This window comes from Anopheles maculipalpis, chromosome X (genome assembly GCF_943734695.1).
Source record: "Anopheles maculipalpis chromosome X, idAnoMacuDA_375_x, whole genome shotgun sequence".
Lineage (NCBI taxonomy): Eukaryota > Metazoa > Arthropoda > Insecta > Diptera > Culicidae > Anopheles > Anopheles maculipalpis.
The window spans coordinates 4210640-4233234 of record NC_064870.1 but is presented as its reverse complement, the minus strand read 5'-3'; the positions used below and the strand labels follow the sequence as shown (position 1 = coordinate 4233234).

The following is a 22595-nucleotide window of genomic DNA, read 5'->3' as shown; positions in this document are numbered from 1 at the left end:
TCTCTTCAAAAAGTTCAAAAGACAAAAAATATGATACAAATATTGACTAAAATAATGTCATTTGATCAGAGCATTAAATTCAAGAGCTAAACAAAAGGAAAAGTCCCTCCTAATGAGAACTGACTATCAAACTACGTGGTATCAGCAAGTCTACTAGACTTAGTCTAGGATGCCATTCGATGGCCGGCGTGACGAAAAGGTTGCTAAGCCAAGAAGAAGCTTTATTTTCTTTCTAATTCTCTATTCATCGGTATAAAAAAAAGCTCATAGAAGAAAATCGTTCTTCGAAAGTAACGTAACACAAAGGGTCCTCCACATTCTGGCTACGCAGCAAGTATAACATTTAAGAATTAAAAAATATTCTACGCGCTTGGCAGAAATTCCACAGAAGATTGCTAATTTTCCCCGAGTCGAATTACAAATCTCTCCTGAAGTGAATGCAAGATTCCACTGTATGAGAGCAAAGTTCGACAAGAAGCTTGCAATTTTCCACTTCCCTTCAATTGATTCAACAATTTCACTATATGGATCGAAACTCTGTAACTCTGTAATCTGGCTCGCAGTTTTTTTTTTCACTGTACTATCAGGCCCTCTCCTGAGAAAAGTGTGCCGTTCCCTGAATTTTTTTTTTAAATACATATCAGAAACAGCCGTTTTTCACGAGCTGAAAAATTTCACCATTTTTCGCCCTGGCTTCTTCGTTTTCACGATTTCCCGAGCGGATGTGAGATCAATCGCAAACGTCACTTTGACGTCTCAAGTGACACAAACACACGCACACATACACACACACACATACACACACACACATACAAAGCAAGTGGATGTATCGGATTGAGAACAGCAGGATTGTACTCAACAGAACAGCTAACAAAAAAAAAAAAAACGCATGTACGCAAAAAACGGGTACGTTCGATAGTGGCTCGTATGTTGTTATCGTTGCGTAGTAATGTGGAACTTTGTGTAACATAGGTATTAAGCGTATATAGTGCAGTACAGTATCGAACACCTGTAATAAAAAAGTGGTGCAAGAATCAAGAAAAAAAATGCGTACGAAAGAAGTCACCTTCCGCGAGACGGTGTGAATCCCACCTGTGGTAGCATCCTGTGACCGAAATATGAAATAAAAATGAAAAAATTGTAAAACAAAATTAAATTGCTACCAGAATCGTTTCCTCCATATGCAAATTAACCTACTTTGCGGGACAATAACCAAGCGAAATCTTCTGAGGGTTACGAGAAAGTGTCTGTAACTTCGATTTTGTTTGAGTGTGTGAGTGTGTGTGTGTGTGTGTGGTACATTCCGCAACCGGCACCGCGGTCTGGAGGTGGTTTTTCCTCCAAGGTGGAAATCCCGCAAGAAAAGCCTAGAATCAACGAAAAAACTAAAGAAAAACGTCATGACTTTTCTGTACGATCCGGAAGCAGGAAGCTACTTGTTGTATGTAAGTGCTGCAAATATATTTACCCGAAGATTTTCCAACCTTGTTTTTGCCCCCTTTCCCGTTTCCATCCCCCTCTTTGGTCAATTTATGTGCAGCGCTCGTGGAGCAGTTACAGCCCTTAGAACTTTTACGTTAGCCTCCAATTGCGCCTAGCTAAGGGTGAGCCTTTTGTTTATGTTGGTTGTGTAATGCGTTTTTTTCTTTTCTTCTTTTCTTCTATTTGCTTCTACCCCCGTTTTGCGAAATGACCCTTTCGGGGTGTTTCTCTCTGTTTCGCTCACTCCTGTATGAACCTGAACCGATCGTATCAGTGCGTGTGTCTCGTAGCATTATATCCGGTGTATGTGCAACGTGCAATTAATAAACGTGCAGACTGTCCTGTATGTTCCAGCGGTTTGTCTTTGTGTGCGTACGTTTGATTTGTGTATCATCCCAGTGTTAAAAAAGTCAACCGAGTTATACGAAGGAACCTAACGCGGGCACTGCTTGATCATCAGAACCACCAGCGAAAATCGCATCAAGCTGACTGACGGATCAACTGGTGTGTGTGTGTGCCTGTGTGGACCCAATATTCACACACAACATCGACAACCCACGTCTCACGTCTCCGCTTATCAGCCGCGAACACACTTGTGGACGCACGCTGTCCCACGAGCGCGGGCGATAAGCGAACCAGCTTCTAAAACTAAAAGGCTTCGATCCCATTTGGCAAACGGGTCGGTACAACCCGTTTCGGGACCACCACCAACAAGCAGTATAGCACAAAACAAACGCAGAGTGGTGATGCAGAGCACGTTGGTCCGTCCATCCCGTCGCCCAATTGCGCCCGTCCTGCATGTCCTGTACACTACTGTATACTACGTGAAACATACGCCATCACTAATCGAGCCTTGGTGTGCGTGTGTGTGAGTGTGTGTGTCTGTGTGTGTGATTGCATATCAATCAAAGGCATGTCTTACACCGAGCTGGAGAGTGGCTACCAAGGCCTCAAGCAGGCATCCTCCAGCGATGGCATTATTGGCAGTGCGCTACAGACACCGTCTGGCCGGCCCGGATTCTACGTTGGCGATGAGGTGAGTGCGTACCGCTTCGGTACGCTGTTTCTTTTTTGTTGTTTAAATTAGTGTGCACTGCCAGCAAAAACTCACCCAGCCAGAATGGAACACTAGCAAGGATAGTGTATGGTCTAAAGAATCTTAAAAAAGCTCCTCCGTAGAAAGTTGGTGTGGAAATTACATAACCCCACCTGAAGTCGTCGCTGTCGATACGTAAGCATGTCATAAAAGTTCGGTGTGCGCTGTTGCGCTTTGATATAAACCGGGGCACAGAGGAGAGTTAACTCTTTCTATCATTCAAAGACGCGATTGCAACTGTCGGCTGCTATCCCTGTTCTATATGTGCATTCTGGGATGCCCAAGAGCGAGACACACCGGTTCGGATGTTCGTTCTAGCGAATGTGCATTTGAAGCGCATGTTGCACCATGCAAACGCCCGATGCGCTAGTCTCCCCAAAAGCTAACGTATTTCGCATGATACATAACACCCGAAGAGAACCCAGCGAACAACGATTGGAGATGCTTATTTCGTTGGGTGGGTTGGTCTAGAAAGTCCTCCTTAGCAAGTTACTAGAATGCGACGCGTACGAAATTATTCTGATAAAACTCTTAATTGCAAAGAAACCTCACTGTAACTGCACCAAAATCGCATCACTACTCACTTGGCGCTAATTCTACCCAATACACGCGCTCTCTGTAGCAGTTCCTGCGCACTTCAGCAGGTTATCTTTACAGCTTTTATAGTATCCATAACGTCTTATCTGTCTTATCATGGGAGGGGTGGAGTTGTGGGGAGGGGGAATACTAATTTCGTGATAATTGAACGAGCGACACTAGACGACAGTGAGTTCCGGCTCCGAAACACAGACACAAGATCACATCTTTCCAATATGCGTCCGTACTATCGACTGTGGAATAGGAATTTAGCGATAGCGAACTCGACCAAATAGCGAGCCCTGGGCCCCGGAAGGTTGCTGGAACCTTCCGTTGTCTGGTGCTGGAATGTAAAACACCACGCATAGCAAGTGTCGTCGATAAATTACGTAACGGTCGAAGGGTGAAGGCGTCCCCAGCGTTAGCACTAAACGACAGAATGATTTTTTGTAGGCTTCGCACTTGATGATGACCTGTCTGGGATCAAAATTCAACACCTGTTAACAACATAGATGTTGAGGTATGTGCAAGGTTGCCACCAATTACCAACCGGCTAGATTACAGCGTGAGGAAAATCAAAAGCTTCTATCAAAAGCACTCTTCAAAAAGCTGACGCCGAGCCGACGAACGAAGCTGAAACTGTATAGAACCTACATATATATAGTCCGAGCACTCGCATACGCCTCCGAGTCGTGGGTTTTTGTCCAAAACTGTCTAAACCTTCTTCAAGTGAATAATCTTCAGAAAGTTTTTTTATCCTTCTGTTTGTCTGCAAAAACAATCGGGGAACTATTAAGATGCAAGTGAATTGGACGCGCTAGACTCCGGTGAGCTGGACAAGTCATGAGATTAGCGCTGGACAATCCTGCTCATAAAGTTTTTGTAGGTTGTCCCGCTAAGTAAGCTGGTCCAAGCGTTATAGGCAATGTTGTTTGGTACAGTTGACATTGATCTTTGGTCCTAATAACAGAATTGAAGTTCGAAATATATCCAGATAATAACGGCCCCGGGTATCAATTCTCATGTGGCTGACAGTCTCCTTTACGCAGCACAGACTATCCAGCTAAATAAATAAATAAATAAGTATCAGAACAGCCAGTTAACCAGTTCCCCCGTAGTGTGTATTATTAGTCCAATTACGTAGTATCAGCAAGTCTAGTAAGACAATCAATGACCAGCGTGATCTAGTTGGTCGTTAAGCCAAGAGGAAGAAGAAGAAAAGGCTAATGGCACTAGAGTAAATTATCATTTTAACAGTGAGCGTGTCGTCGTTTGAAAGAAAAATTTAGCGAACGTTAGTAGCGACTAAAGTAAATTTGCTGTTGGGATTAGTGATGGAAATTTCAAACAAACTAAGTTCGTTGAGTTCCTTTAACACATTCAATGTCGAGAAAATGACTCTCACTCGCCAGACGATCGTAGTTTGGTGGGAAAGAGCAGTGGAAGTGGCAATGGTGCCGGTCTTACCCTGGCAGGACCGGGTTTCAAATCCCATCCAAACCGTTCCCCCGTAGTGAGTGGGAAAGAATCTTCCTGTATCAGTATGCCGATCTTCCATTGAATCTCTTCTAAAGCAAGCTCCCATTGCAAAGCATGGCTAGTTAACTGGAAATTAAAGCGATTGATCACCAAGGAATTGGTGAAAGCCACATAACGGAGAGATTATGCATGAATTTAGTATAATATGATCATTATGAGATATTCGAAGTCTTGATAATACTGCAAAAAACAAACACCTTTGCAAAATATTTGACATACCCGCGAAGTTGGAGTTAAAAATGGAATTCGAAGTATGTTTCAAAAAGTACAAAAAATCTTGTTTTTTATTATTATTATTGTATATGATGGAAAACATGTTTTTCTAGGCATTCCAGCAGTTTTCAGCTGGATAGCTCTACTGTATGAATGGTCATTTTAAAATTAAAATAAAAAACATGCACCGGAGTAGGTGGGTGATGATGAAGGTTAGAGAAATTTTCCACTGTATATTTATTGTATAGGCGAGTGAACTTGCCTCTACTTGCAACTACTGCACGATAAAAACCTCCAAAGTCAACATTATTTTTGAAAAATTTCCGTTGGAGTAGGTCCAATGAAAATAGAACATGCATTCCATTCCGCTGATGAAAGAATGGAATTTTCCCACTGTACTGCACTCTGCTGTATAGGCGAGAGAACTTGCCTTTACCTGCAACTACTGCACGATAAAAACTTCCAAAGTTAATATTATTTTTGAAAAATTTCCGTTGGAGTAGGTCCGAAGAAAATAGAACATGCATTCCATTCCGCTGATGAAAGAATGGAATTTTCCCACTGTACTGCACTCTGCTGTATAGGCGAGAGAACTTGCCTTTACCTGCAACTACTGCACGATAAAAACTTCCAAAGTTAATATTATTTTTGAAAAATTTCCGTTGGAGTAGGTCCGAAGAAAATAGAACATGCATTCCATTCCGCTGAAGAAAGAATGGAATTTTCCCACTGTACTGCACTCTGCTGTATAGGCGAGAGAACTTGCCTTTACCTGCAACTACTGCACGATAAAAACTTCCAAAGTTAATATTATTTTTGAAAAATTTCCGTTGGAGTAGGTCCGAAGAAAATAGAACATGCATTCCATTCCGCTGAAGAAAGAATGGAATTTTCCCACTGTACTGCACTCTGCTGTATAGGCGAGAGAACTTGCCTTTACCTGCAACTACTGCACGATAAAAACTTGCAAAGTCAACATTATTTTTGAAAAATTTCCGTTGGAGTAGGTCCGAAGAAAATAGAACATGCATTCCATTCCGCTGATGAAAGAATGGAATTTTCCCAATGTACTGCATTGTACTGTATAGGCGAGAGAACTTGCCTCTACCTGCAACTACTGCACAATAAAAACTTCCAAAGTCAATATTATTTTTGAAAAATTTCCGTTGGAGTAGGTCCAAAGAAAATAGAACATGCATTCCATTCCGCTGAAGAAAGAATGGAATTTTCCCAATGTACTGCACTCTGCTGTATAGGCGAGAGAACTTGCCTCTACTTGCAACTACTGCACGATAAAAACTTGCAAAGTCAACATTATTTTTGAAAAATTTCCGTTGGAGTAGGTCCGAAGAAAATAGAACATGCATTCCATTCCGCTGATGAAAGAATGGAATTTTCCCAATGTACTGCATTGTACTGTATAGGCGAGAGAACTTGCCTCTACCTGCAACTACTGCACAATAAAAACTTGCAATGTCAATATTATTTTTGAAAAATTTCCGTTGGAGTAGGTCCGAAGAAAATAGAACATGCATTCCATTCCGCTGAAGAAAGAATGGAATTTTCCCAATGTACTGCACTTTGCTGTATAGGCGAGAGAACTTGCCTCTACTTGCAACTACTGCACGATAAAAACTTGCAAAGTGAATATTATTTTTGAAAAATTTCCGTTGGAGTAGGTCCGAAGAAAATAGAACATGCATTCCATTCCGCTGAAGAAAGAATGGAATTTTCCCATTGCCAGCCGAGATGTGTTTTGTGGGAGAGGGTTAAAAAAAGACTCAATTTTTTTTGTGTTTACCGTAATTTCTGGCCGACCCGAGTTAGTCACCACACCACAAGAACATACAGGCAGCATGGGGGTTTGGGGAGTATTTGTCACGTAGAAAACCGAAACCCCGTTTGCTGTGAGAGGGATGATGTTGGACGATATGTGTGTGTGTGTGTGTCTTCGGTACCGCGAGAAGCGAGAAGAAAGCCGCACACACCACACTCTGTGTATATGCGCGCGCGCGCTTCCAAGAGGCCAATCGGGTACGCTAAGCGCGCGCGTTTTCAGTCCACCGTGTAGCTTCCACCGTGTCATTACGGGCCGGCGGTGTTTTCTTTCTTTCCTACTTCTGTAGGTGCGCGCGCTCGCGCACATACACGCGCGCTACGCACCCTCGTGTAGTAGTATGTTGTGACGAATTTTGTTTTCCTTGCACCAACCCTTCACCTTCCCCCCCCTCTCCCGCCCACTCCACTTCGCCCCCTAAGCGTGTGGCCGTTGTTTTGTTTACTAGTGTAGTGACTCTGTATGCGAAAGACCCTAAAAGGGCGAGATGATGCGTGTGGTGTGCGTTGCTGGAGAGCAGTTTTGTAAGATGTCGTAGGCCATATTGCTCTGCAGTGATGGTTGGAAAGTGCTTTGGGAAAATATCTTTGTGCGTTCGGAAAGGAGTGTGCGATTGTGTGTGCTAGGCAGCCTATGCAAGCAGATCGTTTGTTTACATTACGCCTCTTTGTTGTGATATTGCACTCTACATTCCTGTGCAAAAAAGAAAAAAAACGCTCATATAGACAAACAATTTCTACATGCGCGGTCTCTCATAGCCCTTGTAGTGCTGCAAAACAAACCTTTTTCCACAACAACTTCATCAACTCCAACAAATGTATATCACGTGAAAGCATTGGCGTTGCGTCCTCCACCTGATCGTGCGATAAATCCCCATCCCGATAAGCAGACACACCTGAGCCTTCCGGGGAACCATCATCACATCAGTGTGTCGCCCTACGCAGTGTTTCGCCAGTGTGCCTCCCCGTTCTAATGCCCCCGGAGCACCAATGTGAAACGCCCCGCACATGGATGCGCGGCCTAAGCCGAGATCCCATCACACAAACATTTCCCACATTCGGTCCGATTTCCCCCCCCCCCCCCCCTTCCGGGCTGCCGTGAAGCACGCTCCATTTAGCGGCAACATGCAAAGAGTGAAGAACCACCTCTCCCCCTTCCAATGGGGGTCTTGTCATGTTCGTGACAATAGGATTCAAGTGCCACGTGTCGCCGGTTGCGGTTTTGCAAGGTGTATCAATTCGATAATTCCATTATCGAGACCAATCCATCCTCCCCCTAGGGTGCGCTGTGTGCGCGCGGTAAATTGAGCTGGATGCGACGGCCACACCACATATTGTTGCCTGGTGTCTTCTCCGTGCAAATGGCACACTTTGGATGTTATCAGCAGTGTGGCGGTGCTCTGTTGCGCGCGCGCGCGTCACACAATGGCAATGAAAACACGCTGGTTACGGTGCTAGAGCTGCTGGCAGGTTGATAAAGAGATAGATAAAATGAATTGGGTCGCTGCTGCTGGCCTCGTATAAGGCACGGTTTAGAGCTCGGCTGCAAAAGAGACATCCGGAATTCAAACCTAGGACATGCAGATGCTCACCGAGCGACGGTTGTTTAGCCAATAGTTGTAATAATAATAACAGGAATAACAGGACCGGGGGGGGGGGGGGGGGGGGGGAGGGCGGCAGTACATTCCAAATGCACATGTGATGTGTCTGGTGTGTGTGTGTGCGGGAAAGGTTTAAAGGTTCGCGCTTGATAACGCTTCGTTGCTCTGTGCGCTGCGTTCTGTGAGGCGCTGTGGTACAGATTTTAATATTATGACTCGTTTTGGGCGGCCTGCCCGGTACCGGAATTGGGGTTATAAATACGCGGCTGCTCCGGATCTATTTACGACCCCCGGAAACCCCCAACAGTAGCACACTTCCTCCATACCATTGTCGCAAACTGATGCTTGTTGCTGCTTGCCCCGGAGTTCAGTGGCTTCTTCCCGTTATCGCTTCTCACCTTCGCAAGCAAGTTTGCTGGATGCTGGTGCGTTTCCGGGTCCGGGAATTATTTGGGGTAGCGGGGGTCGAGTTACGCGACCCGAGTCCGATTGACTTCGCTCTTCTAGAAGCGCTATCCACAGCAAGACATCTTCGCTGCGTGGACATTTATGTTGCTGTCTAGAATTTGTCACAAAACTTTTCACGGTGTTGCAGACCGGCCACCACCATCGCTGCTCCGTCAGTTCGGGGCTTAGCGCTATTTTGACATGGCTTTGCGTCCACTGCCTGTTTGACGTATTTGTTTTAGGGGTGGATGGTATTGAATTCGGGTTTGGTTGTTTCCCGTCTTCAAGGTTGCCGTTTTCTGTGTTCTATGGCGAAAGATGGAGGAAATATTTCTCTTACATGGGCTACACTTGTGTATTAAATGTTATTTAATTTAATAAATAACATAAAGCAATCATTTCATAGGGTTTTTGCGGGATATATAATGGTGGTGGTGTGACAGTGACACCGGTCTTCACACGACAGGACCGGAGTTCGAATCCCATCTAGATCCAGTTCTCCTTAGTGTTAGGACTGACCGATCCAACTACGTCGTTGAGAGCCGGCCTGACTTAGAAAGGTCGTTAAATGTTGAAAGTAAAGCAATATCTATGTAATCTATCTCCCTAGAACTCTGAAGTTTTCTTCGCTATCAACTGCTGCATTTAATCACCCACCCTCGCACACAGCACACACTCCCTTCCTCTCTCTCTCTATCTCCTCTGGGGGAAAAGAATTAAATATTAATACGGATGCAAATAGCCTCTTCTTTTAGGCAACCCGATATCACGACAACGCCAAAACCCCATATGACTAAAGACGCAAAATACGGTACGTTTATTTTTGCGTTGTCCCGCAAAACGGTGGTACAACTTGGAGAGATTTTTTAGTTGTCTCGGCTGCTTAGCGCCGGTTAGTCGGCTTAGTGTTACTCGTTACTTTATTTGTCTGTATTTTGTCGATCGAAACGTGTTGCACGTCGGCCAAATGTGCAGTCCATGAAGTTTGTGTGTGTGTGGCTGATGCGCGCGGTGATGCAACTGCGCAAGAACCGATCGATTCGGCTGCGTCCCCTTATGAGAGATCCTAGTTTGTGGGAGCCGAAACGGGGAGGGGAAAAAAATCGCCAGCGGTCAGTGCGCTGCGTGTGTAACACCGATGCCGGCATTAATTGACATTGGTAATATAGGACCTCACTCCGCACCGGCTGGAGTGGACGGCTTGTACTTGAACCGGCCCGCGTTAGAATCTAATTATAATCAAGCCCCCCCCCCCCCCCCCCCCCCATTCTCTTGGACCACGACGACGGACGGACGCTCTCGAGGTGTGCTGTGTATTTGGTCTAGAAACACGCGTTGGAAGTTTTATATTTTTTGAGTGTTGTGTTGACAGGCTTTCGTCTTTTTGTGGTTCTCGAGAGAGTGCGTTCAGTTGACGTAATTCGATCGTTTAGCAATCATATGTGTGTGTTTTGGTTGTCGTAAGAAAATATTAGATCGAAGTAATGTTTCGGTGGTTCATTTTACTAGCATTGATTAAAATAATCGACAGCTAAAGGCACGTAATTAGAGAAGCTAGATATTGGACGTGCCAGAGGAATAGGGGTAGCGCCAACGGTTACTGATGTGTAGAATTGGTTATCAAAACCCCTCCGGACCACTAAACTTGTGATGTCCAAGTAGCTATAAATGGCGAGAATTACAATCATTCCTCAGAAACTAACGAAACAAAACAGGGGAAAACATGACCAACGACTGCACTAGACAAATTCATCCTACCGGACATAATTGATTAAGATACATTATTCGCTGCTACATCATGAGAACATCGTGACCTTCAACAGAGGATGATTAAGGCCGTTTATGCAATAAAACTCAACTAGAAGAAAGTGTGCAGGCAGCGCATGAACGTCTGCCGAACTGATGATGATACCTTCATGAAGTAAACAATTTTCAAACCCGCTTCTACACGAAGCGCATCTTCCAGTGCGAATTTGATTGGCTGTCAAATTGCTGTTGGGATTTGACAGCAAAGAGATGACACAAAACTGTCTGCTACTTTTTCTTCGAAAAAGCGAATTGTTGTACTGGAGTTCGCTGTTCGTCTAAGCCGTCTAAAGCTTCCGTCGTACGGTAAAGACCGCTGGCAACTAGAAAATTTCCCACTGTCGTAATGTCAAAACATCTTTAAATTGCAATGCTAACCGTTTTTTCTCCGTTGCTCTGCGTAGGCCATACATGATAAGCTGAAATTCTCTTGTGTCCCGCGGCCTTAAAAAACCGTTCGTCAAGTTTATTGGTAAAAATTTGACAATGTTGTGGGGAAAACAATCGCATACGACGGAACAGAGTCGCCAACCTTAGGACGGTGCCTAGCGTTGGGTAGTTAGCTCGAGAGCTACCGGAAATCGAAGAGAGGTTCTTCTGTTTCAAAAGAGGAATAATTTTCAGTAGTAGACTAAACGAAACAAACTCGTGGCGAGACAGAGACGAAGAGACGTACGAAAAACAGATATGAACACTGACAGAGAGATGGCGACAAAGTTCGCCAACGTGTGAGTTTACACGGCTTTGCTATCTTCAAGCTCTTCGCCCTAGCGGCATAGCTCTTTGCACTTTTCGAGCTCTTTCCACTCTTCGAGATCTTCGCCCTCACGAGATAGCTCTTCACACTCTTCAAGCTATTCGCAGAGCTACCGACTCCTAGCATTGATGGCACAGCATCATCGTAATTTCGTCACTAGCTTTACAAAGAAATGGTTTTCTCTTTCCATTCCACGTTAAAATCCTAACCGAACGTCATCTGTCAAATCGCATATACAATTTCGACAATACCTTGCGATACGAAAGCTGGAACTTTGCCAGCAGCTTTAACGATCTGTACACGATCTACAACGAAGTGTAAACGATGTGCCAGTGACTAAGTTTACGGGGCAACTCGAGAACGCGTGAAGTTCTCTGGTCCGCATTATTCGTGTTAGTCGGCAAGAGACTCTTACTGCGAACAGTCCTCACCGGAAGTTCACACTTGCAATTCGTCGCTGAAGTAATCTGTGCATTGGCATTCTATACCATTGGCGTTTAGTGGAAGTGGAAGTGACTCAATTGTAAAGCAATAGTTTGGTTTTATACACAACAAAGACAAAGTGTAAACAACGTGTTGCAGAAACACCGATCAATCCATCCATCCATCAGTAGATTCCAGTGCCGACAGTGGCACATTCCACACTGGCGCCTCCTACATTAAGAAGCGGAATGGATTGGGATAGGCTGCGTGGCTGGTGGCAGTTGGCAAAGATTCACCGTTATGAGCGGTCAACTACAAGAGTCCGGTACCGCCAAAACCGTGTCAGTGGCGGTAATGATACCGCTGTTGCCGTTACGGAGGATGTATCGGGCGGAGATGCTGACATCTCCGGAAGCGGAACGGAACAGCTAGACAGTGAAGCTGAAGCAACCCCTGTACGATTTTTCGTCGATCGTCCGAATAACGAAGAGGAAGACGATGGCGAGGAGCAGTGTGTGGCGGATGAGGACGAAGGAGATGATCAGTGCTGTACACTGTCCTCAAATACTGAGCTGGACCAGCTGGCGGACACGGATATGGGGGCGACGTACGATGATCTCTGCTGTGACTGTAAAAAATGCTTGTTGATGAGTGTACGATTGATTTCTCACCCGTATATCAATACATACATATACGTTCTATTCCCTTAGTTAGCAAAGTCCTATTTAGCTCCTCTCATGTCCAGTACTGCCATTCCCAAAACATGTGTGCAGTAGACTAAATTTCCCAATAATTCACCGATTGAGAGCACGTGTTTAACAGTGTCGGAATATCGTCACACAAACACATATTAATGAATATGATGGATTTATTCCTTTTTTTTCCCTCTCCTGCAAGCATTTAGTAACTCTCACATCCACTTCTTCTTTGTCTCTCCGTTGACTTCTTTTTAGGGTGATCTTGATCCAACCGATGGGCTCGATTCGGACGACTCGTCCACGTCCGGCAAGCAGGTCGTGGTGGCGGTTTGTGCCATGTCGAAGAAATCCCAATCGAAACCGATGAAAGAGATACTGACCCGGCTGCAGGAGTTCGAGTTCATCCGGATGGTGGTGATCGGCGAAGAGATCATACTAAATGAACCAGTCGATCGGTGGCCCCTATGCGACTGTCTCATCTCCTTCCACTCGAAGGGATTCCCGCTCGAGAAGGCGATCCAGTACGCGCAGCTGCGCCAACCGTACGTCATCAACAATTTGCACATGCAGTTCGATATCCAGGTATGTTGAGTAGTCGGGTTTAATTGATACTCTCTACCTTTAGCTGCTTTATCCATTTAGAACCCCATCCAACACAGATAGGTCCATCGAAATTTGTGTATCATATGTGTGTGTGTATATATATGATGGGAAAGAAAGTCTGTAATGGTTGTCCATTGGACATATCAAACAGCTAAGTACAACTAGAACCGTTGGAAAAACTAATTTGAGCATCCACCATGTTTGAGAGCTTTAGCAACAAGTAGCTCTAGTGATTAAAATAGGAAAATATGCTACTTTTTTTCCACCCACACTGATTCTGGATATAAATCCATTTTTTTTTCTTCTTTCTTTCGGTGGATGCCGATTTGACCGCCCGATAATATGTGTGCGTGTGTGTGTGTGGGGCTGGGATGATGTATAACACGCCACGATGTCAGAAGGTAATCAGGACAGGAGCAGAAAACACCACCAAAACTCAACCCACTTCCTCAACTCGTTCCCCCCTCTCCCCCCACACAAACACCCACACCTACGCGTTCCTAAACGGGTTTGGTCTCCAAATTTGGCTGCTTTGTCATCCGGAAAACGTACTTGTACCAACGCCATCTACTGTCGCCTGTTTCCTTTGTTAATTTTTTCTTTGCGGAAATCAAACACATGAAAAAATACCATGTATCGCCCAAAAATTGCAACTGGACTTTGCTTTGTGGATATCAAACAAGTGGAAAAGTACCAGATATCGGCCAAAAAATGCAACAGGACCTTGCTTTCTACTGGTGAAATATTTTGAAACTGAAAATCATTGCCAACGTGCAAACATCAAACATGTGTAGTATTTTAGGACTTTTGGATGTCGAGGATGAAGTCATGGGCAATTCACAATCTATAATAACAGAAAGTTTACTTTTGCACCTTCTTGAACAATCTTGTAGTTTTTTTTTATTGCCAGGTTCCTTTGTTTTTTGTGGATATCGAGCACATGGAAAAGTACCAGATATCGGTCAAAAAATGCAACCGGACCTTGCTTTCTACTGGTGAAATGCATGTGTAGTATTTTAGGACTTTTGGATGTCGAGGATGAAGTCATGGGCAATTCACAATCTATAATAACAGAAAGTTTACTTTTGCACCTTCTTGAACAATCTTGTAGTTTTTTTTATAGCCAGGTTCTTTTGTTTTTTTGTGGATATCGAGCACATGGAAAAGTACCAGATATCGGCCAAAAAATACAACTGGACTTTGCTTTGTGGATATCAAACAAGTGGAAAAGTACCAGATATCGGCCAAAAAATGCAACTGGGCCTTGCTTTCTACTGGTGAAATATTTTGAAACTGAAAATCATTGCCAACGTGCAAACATCAAACATGTGTAGTATTTTAGGACTTTTGGATGTCGAGGATGAAGTCATGGGCAATTCACAATCTATAATAACAAAAGGTTTACTATTGCACCTTCTTGAACAATCTTGTAGTTTTTTTTATTGCCAGGTTCTTTTGTTTTTTTGTGGATATCAAGCACATGGAAAAGTACCAGATATCGGCCAAAAAATGCAACTGGACTTTGCTTTGTGGATATCAAACAAGTGGAAAAGTACCAGATATCGGCCAAAAAATGCAACTGGGCCTTGCTTTCTACTGGTGAAATATTTTGAAACTGAAAATCATTGCCAACGTGCAAACATCAAACATGTGTAGTATTTTTAGGACTTTTGGAAGTCGAGGATGAAGTCATGGGCAATTCACACTCTATAATAACAGAAGGTTTACTTTTGCACCTTCTTGAACAATCTTGTAGTTTTTTTTTATTGCCAGGTTCTTTTGTTTTTTTGTGGATATCGAGCACATGGAAAAGTACCAGATATCGGCCAAAAAAATGCAACTGGACTTTGCTTTGTGGATATCAAACAAGTGGAAAAGTACCAGATATCGGCCAAAAAATGCAACTGGATCTTGCTTTCTACTGGTGAAATATTTTGAAACTGAAAATCATTGCCAACGTGCAAACATCAAACATGTGTAGTATTTTAGGACTTTTGGATGTCGAGGATGAAGTCATGGGCAATTCACAATCTATAATAACAAAAGGTTTACTATTGCACCTTCTTGAACAATCTTGTAGTTTTTTTTATTGCCAGGTTCTTTTGTTTTTTTGTGGATATCGAGCACATGGAAAAGTACCAGATATCGGCCAAAAAAATGCAACTGGACTTTGCTTTGTGGATATCAAACAAGTGGAAAAGTACCAGATATCGGCCAAAAAATGCAACTGGGCCTTGCTTTCTACTGGTGAAATATTTTGAAACTGAAAATCATTGCCAACGTGCAAACATCAAACATGTGTAGTATTTTAGGACTTTTGGATGTCGAGGATGAAGTCATGGGCAATTCACAATCTATAATAACAAAAGGTTTACTATTGCACCTTCTTGCAGACTCTTGTAGTTTTGTTTTTATTACCTTTGGCTGCTTACAAACGCAACAAACGACTGTTTACAAATATGGATTGCAAATTTTAATGGGATGACGAATTACTCCGGGATATTTTTAAAATCAAAGGTGCTAGATTTTGTTCTGAACGAAAGTGGGACCTCTTCCAGTTCTAGAGAGTTCTGATAAGTAACTTATACTTCAATTGTTACTGACGCTGATCCTAGTAACCTGACGCTTGCCCTATTTGAGCAATTGAGATATCCCACTAGGACTTTTCCTCATTGACCCGAGAAACGTTGTAAATATAGATAATAGTTATGTTGGGACTTTATTTGTAATCTGTTTTATACCGCCTTTTTATTTGCTAGGACCGCCGACGAGTATATGCCATCCTGGAAAAGGAGGGAATTGAAATACCACGCTACGCCGTGCTGGATCGTGATTCACCGGATCCAAAACGTAAACATGCCTGCTTTTGTAGTCAGTATAATTTCCAACGCCTAATGCCTTTTAATGCACGTTCCAACATTTCCAGAGCACGAGCTGGTAGAATCGGAAGATCACGTCGAGGTGAATGGGATCGTTTTTAACAAACCGTTCGTTGAAAAGCCTGTCTCGGCCGAGGATCACAACATCTACATCTACTACCCGACATCCGCGGGCGGTGGTAGCCAACGCTTGTTTCGCAAGATCGGTAGCCGCAGCAGTGTTTACTCGCCGGAATCGCGGGTACGCAAGACCGGATCGTTTATCTACGAAGACTTTATGCCAACCGACGGTACGGACGTGAAGGTGTACACGGTCGGGCCGGACTATGCGCACGCCGAGGCACGCAAAAGTCCCGCCCTGGATGGGAAGGTTGAGCGGGACAGCGATGGTAAAGAGATACGCTATCCGGTGATCCTGAGCAATGCGGAGAAGCTGATCTCCCGCAAAGTGTGCCTTGCGTTTAAGCAGACGGTGTGCGGGTTTGATCTGTTGCGCGCGAACGGCAAATCGTTCGTGTGTGACGTGAACGGGTTCAGCTTCGTGAAGAACTCGAACAAGTACTATGACGATTGTGCCAAGATACTCGGCAACATGATACTGCGCGAGCTGGCACCCCAGCTCCATATACCGTGGTCCGTGCCGTTCCAGCTGGACGATCCACCGATCGTGCCGACAACGTTCGGCAAGATGATGGAGCTGCGGTGCGTAACCGCCGTCATCCGGCACGGCGATCGGACGCCGAAGCAGAAGATGAAAGTTGAGGTGCGGCATCAGAAGTTTTTCGAAATATTCGAAAAGTACGACGGTTACCGGTTCGGGCACATTAAGCTGAAGCGTCCGAAGCAACTGCAGGAGATACTGGACATTGCCCGGTCGCTGCTGGCGGAGATACAGACCAAGGCGGCTGATTCGGAGATCGAGGAAAAGCAGAGCAAACTGGAACAGCTGAAAAGCGTGCTGGAGATGTATGTACAAGCGACAATCGTTAGTGGGCATCTGAATGATGTATTGTGGTTTCTCTTTTTTTTTGTATCAGGTACGGACATTTTTCCGGTATTAACAGGAAGGTGCAGATGAAGTATCAACCCAAGGGTCGACCAAGAGGATCAAGCTCAGACGATGGTAAACACGATTGCAGCCCCTCTGTTTTTGTGTGTATGTTTGTTTGTTTTCTAACCTGCCTTGAGTTGTTTATTATTTTCCACTGGTTTGACATTCGATCGTCGTGCTCCTTATTATAACTATCCGTTACGTTTGATATTTACCAAAAACAGTTATATTTGGAGATAAATTCAAACTATCTATTGCATGTTTCTGCTTCCTCTGTTACCAACAACGTATAGTGCCCGCCAATAATATAAGAGCACTTTTCGAAAACGATACTTCTACTAAGTATAACTATACCAAATTTTGGTAGAATGATCACCAACAACTGAACTAGCTAGAGCATCTTAAACCTCAAATATGTTTGAACATTTTTCGACCCAAAAAAATCTAATCTTTTTCTTTAGCACACCTAACCGATCCTAGAGCTGAAGAACATTAGGTCAACTTGTTGAAAATTGGCTTCAAAATCTATTTTTTTCTCCTGGTGTGCTATAGCTGTTGCTCTTCTTGTATTGGCGATCACTGTATGTTCATAACAAAAAATCACTTCACTCCTTTAATGTTATGTTTTCTTCGAAACAGCTGATGCACCGAAGGAACCCTCGCTCGTGCTGATCCTCAAATGGGGCGGGGAGCTTACGCCGGCAGGGCGTATTCAGGCCGAAGAGTTAGGACGTATATTTCGCTGCATGTACCCCGGCGGACAGAGCCGTCAGCCGGGTGTCGGCGAAGGTCCCGGTGCCCAAGGGCTGGGTTTGCTACGCTTGCACTCCACCTTCCGGCATGATCTCAAAATTTACGCATCCGACGAAGGCCGGGTACAGATGACGGCTGCCGCCTTTGCCAAAGGGTTGCTAGCACTCGAAGGCGAACTGACGCCGATTCTGGTGCAAATGGTAAAGAGCGCCAACACGAACGGTCTTCTCGACAATGATTGTGACTCGAGTAAGTACCAGAACATGGCCAAATCTCGTCTGCACGAGCTGATGCAGATCGATCGAGAATTTACGGCCGAAGACCGGGCAGCGATCAATCCGGGCAATGCCATCAGTATCAATTTGGCGATGAACTTTGTGAAAAACCCGGTCCAGTGCTGTGCGCAGGTACACTCGCTGATACGTTCGCTGATGGCGGTGGTGGCGGTCAAGCGCGATGATCCGAAAACGCGCGACGCCGTCCTGTACCATGGTGAGACGTGGGAACTTATGGGACGACGCTGGGGCAAGATTGAGAAAGATTTCTGCACCAAGAGCAAGAATTACGACATCTCCAAGATACCCGACATCTACGACTGCATCAAGTACGATCTGCAGCACAATCAGCACACGCTGCAGTTCGATCTAGCGGAGGAGCTGTACATTTCGGCCAAATATCTGGCGGACATTGTGATTCCGCAGGAGTACGGTTTGACGACGCACGAAAAGCTTACGATCGGGCAAGGTATCTGTACGCCATTGTTGAAAAAGATCCGTGCCGATTTGCAGCGCAATATTGAGGAGTTGGGTGGCGAGGAGAGCGTGAATCGGCTCAATCCACGCTACAGCCATGGTGTGTCCAGCCCGGGCCGGCACGTCCGCACGCGGCTGTATTTCACGAGCGAGAGTCACGTCCACTCGCTGCTAACCGTGCTGCGTCACGGCGGTCTGCTGAATGTGCTGACCGACGAGCAGTGGCGCCGGGCGATGGAGTACGTGTCGATGGTATCGGAGCTGAATTACATGTCGCAGATTGTGATCATGCTGTACGAGGACCCGATGAAGGATCCCAGCTCCGAGGAACGGTTCCACGTTGAGCTCCATTTTAGTCCCGGCGTTAACTGTTGCGTGCAGAAAAATCTGCCACCAGGGCCAGGATTTCGACCGCACAGTCGCAACGATTCGGTTACGTCGAAGAATGCGGTAAGTTAAGATCCATAATCCGATCAACCCGTGTGATTGTAATTCTTCAATTAATCCGATTCTATCAACCACGATTCCAACTATCAACCACAAAAACATCAACAATCAAACCGTCAATCAGTGTCCAGTGATCTGCGGAATATTCTTTATATACGTGTTTTATTTATTTACAATTGATTATGACGTTCCAGACGACCGTATTGTCAATATAAGTGTTTTAATAAAGTTATTTACTGCTAATCTTGTTTCCAAAATTAGAGCGGCGACGAAGACACTACGTCACGAATCGAGGAAGAAAACGACACCGAAGAGGAAAACTCATTTTCCAACAACTCTTCTTTGCATCATACACCGTCCAAGACGCTATCCCGAATGGACACTGTGAGTAGAGGATTGTGGGCGGAAGCGGGACTTGGGATATTCGAGGGTTGAAATTTTTGACATACTTGTTTCGGATTGGATCCTACTTAAAGGATTCAGATTCGATCCCCAGTCCCGGTAGGAATCCGAATCCGAAATCCGAACGAATTCTAATGGAAAGCGATTAGAACTACTAGAGAAGAGCGGAGTTTATTATTTATTTCAAACAACTTCAACTAATTATTTGTCTTCTTTTTTTCCTATCTAAAACACCAACACCCACACGCCAGGAAATTGATAATATTGCCATCGGTGCTGCATCAACCGTAGTGAAGGAGCGACGCATCAGAAAGAACAAATCATCCTCACCGATACCGATCGGCTCATGCCACACCGTATCCGGACATGAGGCGATGGATTTAGCGAAGCGTCTTAGCGAAGAGTTAGCTGTACAGCAGCAACAGCAGCAGCAGCAACAGCAGCAACAACAACTGCAACAGCACCATCTGACCGGTTCGTTCGGTTGCGGCACATCGAAAGATATGGCACGGCCGCACAGCCCCGATTCGGAACCGCGGGCCCGTTCCTTCGAACACCAACAGCAACACCATCATCACCAGCACCACCACAGCCATCAGCACCATCACCATCATGGCAAATTGCATCATCACCGTTCGAAAGGAAAAGGAGGCAAATAACGTCCCGGATATATGTTTACGGGTGTTCGATAATGATGGGATGGGGGTCGTCCTTAGTCGATCCGAGCCTGATCCGGTACTAATCCGGAGCGGTTCGGTGGTCAACGAGTTTGGATGCAACACGTGGATGCCAGGAGCTCTGGTCGAAATCATCATACCCAGGGGTTGATCCAAACTCGCTACACCTACGGGTTGATCTCGATACCCATAAGAGACGAACTCAGCTAAAATCCATCACCACACTTAAGCTAACCGAATAGCACATTTAATTGATTCCATTTTTTTCTTTGTTTTTTTCCTGGTCTCATTGCAATTTCCATACCATATTGGTGGAAACAGCTGGAAACGTGGCCAACACACGTGGATCAGCAGAACGCTACAAGGCGAAAGATTCGCTAGAGGGAACAGGTAATGTAATCCTTGTTTATTTTTACTTTGGTCATTATTTATCATTTCTTATCCACTTCGATCCAACATCCAATTTTTTTTGCTGGTTTTTGTTCTCCGTATTTATCTCTTCTTCTCTCTCCGCGATTTTTCCTATTTTCACACTTTTAATTATTTTACTATTGTCGCGAGGTTTGTTCTCTGTTTATATATTAATATATTTTATACATTAATATATAAACATATTTATAAAGAAAGAGCGACAAAAGGAGAGGGTGAGAGAAAACGAGAATGAATGGAGAAAGAGTAACAAGTCTGTAATATATTGTAAAAAACAAAATGCCTTTCTTAAAATGTCTCATTTTTTTAGAGATGTTTTTACTACCGGCCATACCTTAAAGCGTACTGTAATGCGTACTAGGTTCATTTGCCTCTCTGTTTGCAATGTTTAATTTTGTCCTGATTGATTGTGCATTACTGCATTGCTGTTGTTTCTGTCCCTGTTTGCTATTCCAAGAAAATCGAATAGAGCAGATCAATACGTCCGGAAGTCATTTTGAGAAGAGAGAGGGGAAAAACAGCAGTTTATTGCTATGATTTAAATTAAATTAATTCCAAATGACAGAACTTTCCACCCGGTGAGCCTCGTAGATTTACGGACCTATTGATCGGATAGTGGCGCGGGCTAATGGTGTTTGTTAGTGGGGATGAATGTTACGATGTTTTTGTGTTTAGTTTCCTAGGGCCTAGTAACAATACTTTTACTTAACATGGCTACCTTTTTGTTCCACTATCAGGCTCATAGCGAATGTCTTGTTTCATCGGAGCATCTTGAGTTGTGCACTAAATTATCCACAGTACATGAACACGTTAAGTTGTTCAGAGGTAGTTAAATTTTGGATGTACTCCTAAGTACAATCAGTTGAAAAATAAAATTTGAATTAGTAGAATACAGTCAGCTGCCAAGTTACTGGGATAATATTATGTGCATTTAATATTTAAATAAAAAAAAAAACGTTGAAAAAATTTGAATTCAAATTTGATCGCTCAACATGAAGTAGAAACAATTCAAGATACGAAAATTGCTTTGGTTTTCATTATCCGCATCAGTCGGGAAGTGGTTTTATTTGTAAAATAAACCCCATTATCCTCCACCTGCATCCCAATTTGACAAGCTCGCGCCGTGGATAGGTTTTGGTTTTAGTTACTTACGCTTTTGCACTGCTATCGTTCGCGATATCACCCAAACATCTGTCACCCGAAGGGCATACATCGTACAGATCAAAAAGTGGAAATACTTTTACCAAACTGTTGCTTACACTTTCATGACCTTTTTGTGATTAGTTACTGTCTATACGGACGTTTTCGTTGGTTTTTGTAAACATTTTTGTGTTGTTCACGCTGTTCTAAATGTTAGCGAGCTTAACATTTGTTACGTGTTGATCGTCGGGAGAATTGTTGCGCTTTTTTTATTCCTATTTTGTTTCTGTTCTTTTGTCCTTTACTATATCAGGACGTCCTGTAAAAATATCGGGTTTTTCATTTTTATTTTTGTGCGTGTATGCGTGTGTTCATGCCCTGCTTTCTGACATTTGTGTGTACCTATCGTTTCATCGTGTAGCGATCTCCAAGGATGTTTTTCCATTTGCTTTAAGCACGAACAGTCTTGGAATTAGCATCAAAATGTTTTGTAAGCGTTGTCCACTTAGTAATAACACATGTGGTTGTGGGCAGCTGGTCACACATGGTTTTGTCTCCAAACTCAAAGGTATCAGGACTAATAAGCATTGCATTCCTCCTCTACTGTAACTCTAACCAATTCGCATTCAACAGAACTAGTGGATATACTACAGGTCACTATAAGCTGACGCGGTGTACAGTAGAATTGACACAAAGCATGCTGGGCTGCAAATATAGGGTCGCGCTACCGAAAATCAAAACAAACAAAACAACCAAGTAAACGAACGAACAAAACACTAATGTAAAAGATTTATTAATAACTCATCTGGCCAGCAATTGATCCGTGTCCTCGGTTAGTTGGTAACCGGTATACTAGCACGAGGATGTGTTTCTGTGTGTTTGTGTATGTGTGTTGTTTTAATTCGCCCCCCTCCCACCCCGCTATTCCCTTCCTTCAATTCAACATTCTCCCCCGCGCGTGTGTTGTGTGTAAAAGATGGCGACGCAT

At 44.1% G+C, this 22595-nt stretch overlaps 1 protein-coding gene across 2 annotated transcripts; it reads left to right on the top strand.

Annotated features, from left to right (window-relative positions):
• Positions 1–1406: 1406 nt before the first annotated feature.
• Positions 1407–20025, top strand: LOC126567542 (inositol hexakisphosphate and diphosphoinositol-pentakisphosphate kinase). Of its 2 annotated transcripts, none has more exons than XM_050223771.1 (8): positions 1407–1445; positions 12730–13056; positions 15837–15927; positions 16004–16922; positions 16994–17079; positions 17647–18962; positions 19221–19343; positions 19613–20025. In XM_050223771.1, the coding sequence occupies exons 2-8, from the start codon at positions 12811–12813 to the stop codon at positions 20018–20020; spliced, it is 3189 nt and encodes a 1062-aa protein (XP_050079728.1). In that variant the 5' UTR covers positions 1407–1445; positions 12730–12810; the 3' UTR covers positions 20021–20025. The 2 variants fall into 2 exon arrangements, with proteins under 2 accessions (XP_050079728.1, XP_050079720.1); XM_050223763.1 differs by lacking the exon at positions 1407–1445 and adding an exon at positions 2396–2518.
• The last annotated feature ends 2570 nt before the right edge of the window (positions 20026–22595 follow it).

What these genes read in the sequence shown, in the direction of transcription:
- LOC126567542 (XM_050223763.1), top strand. Translation starts at nt 2,396, where the DNA reads ATGTCTTACACCGAGCTGGAGAGTGGCTACCAAGGCCTCAAGCAGGCA. An exon ending in ACATGCAGTTCGATATCCAG is followed by an intron (nt 13,057 to 15,836) that starts GTATGTTGAGTA and finishes TTTATTTGCTAG; the next exon opens with GACCGCCGACGAGTATATGC. An exon ending in TGATTCACCGGATCCAAAAC is followed by an intron (nt 15,928 to 16,003) that starts GTAAACATGCCT and finishes CAACATTTCCAG; the next exon opens with AGCACGAGCTGGTAGAATCG.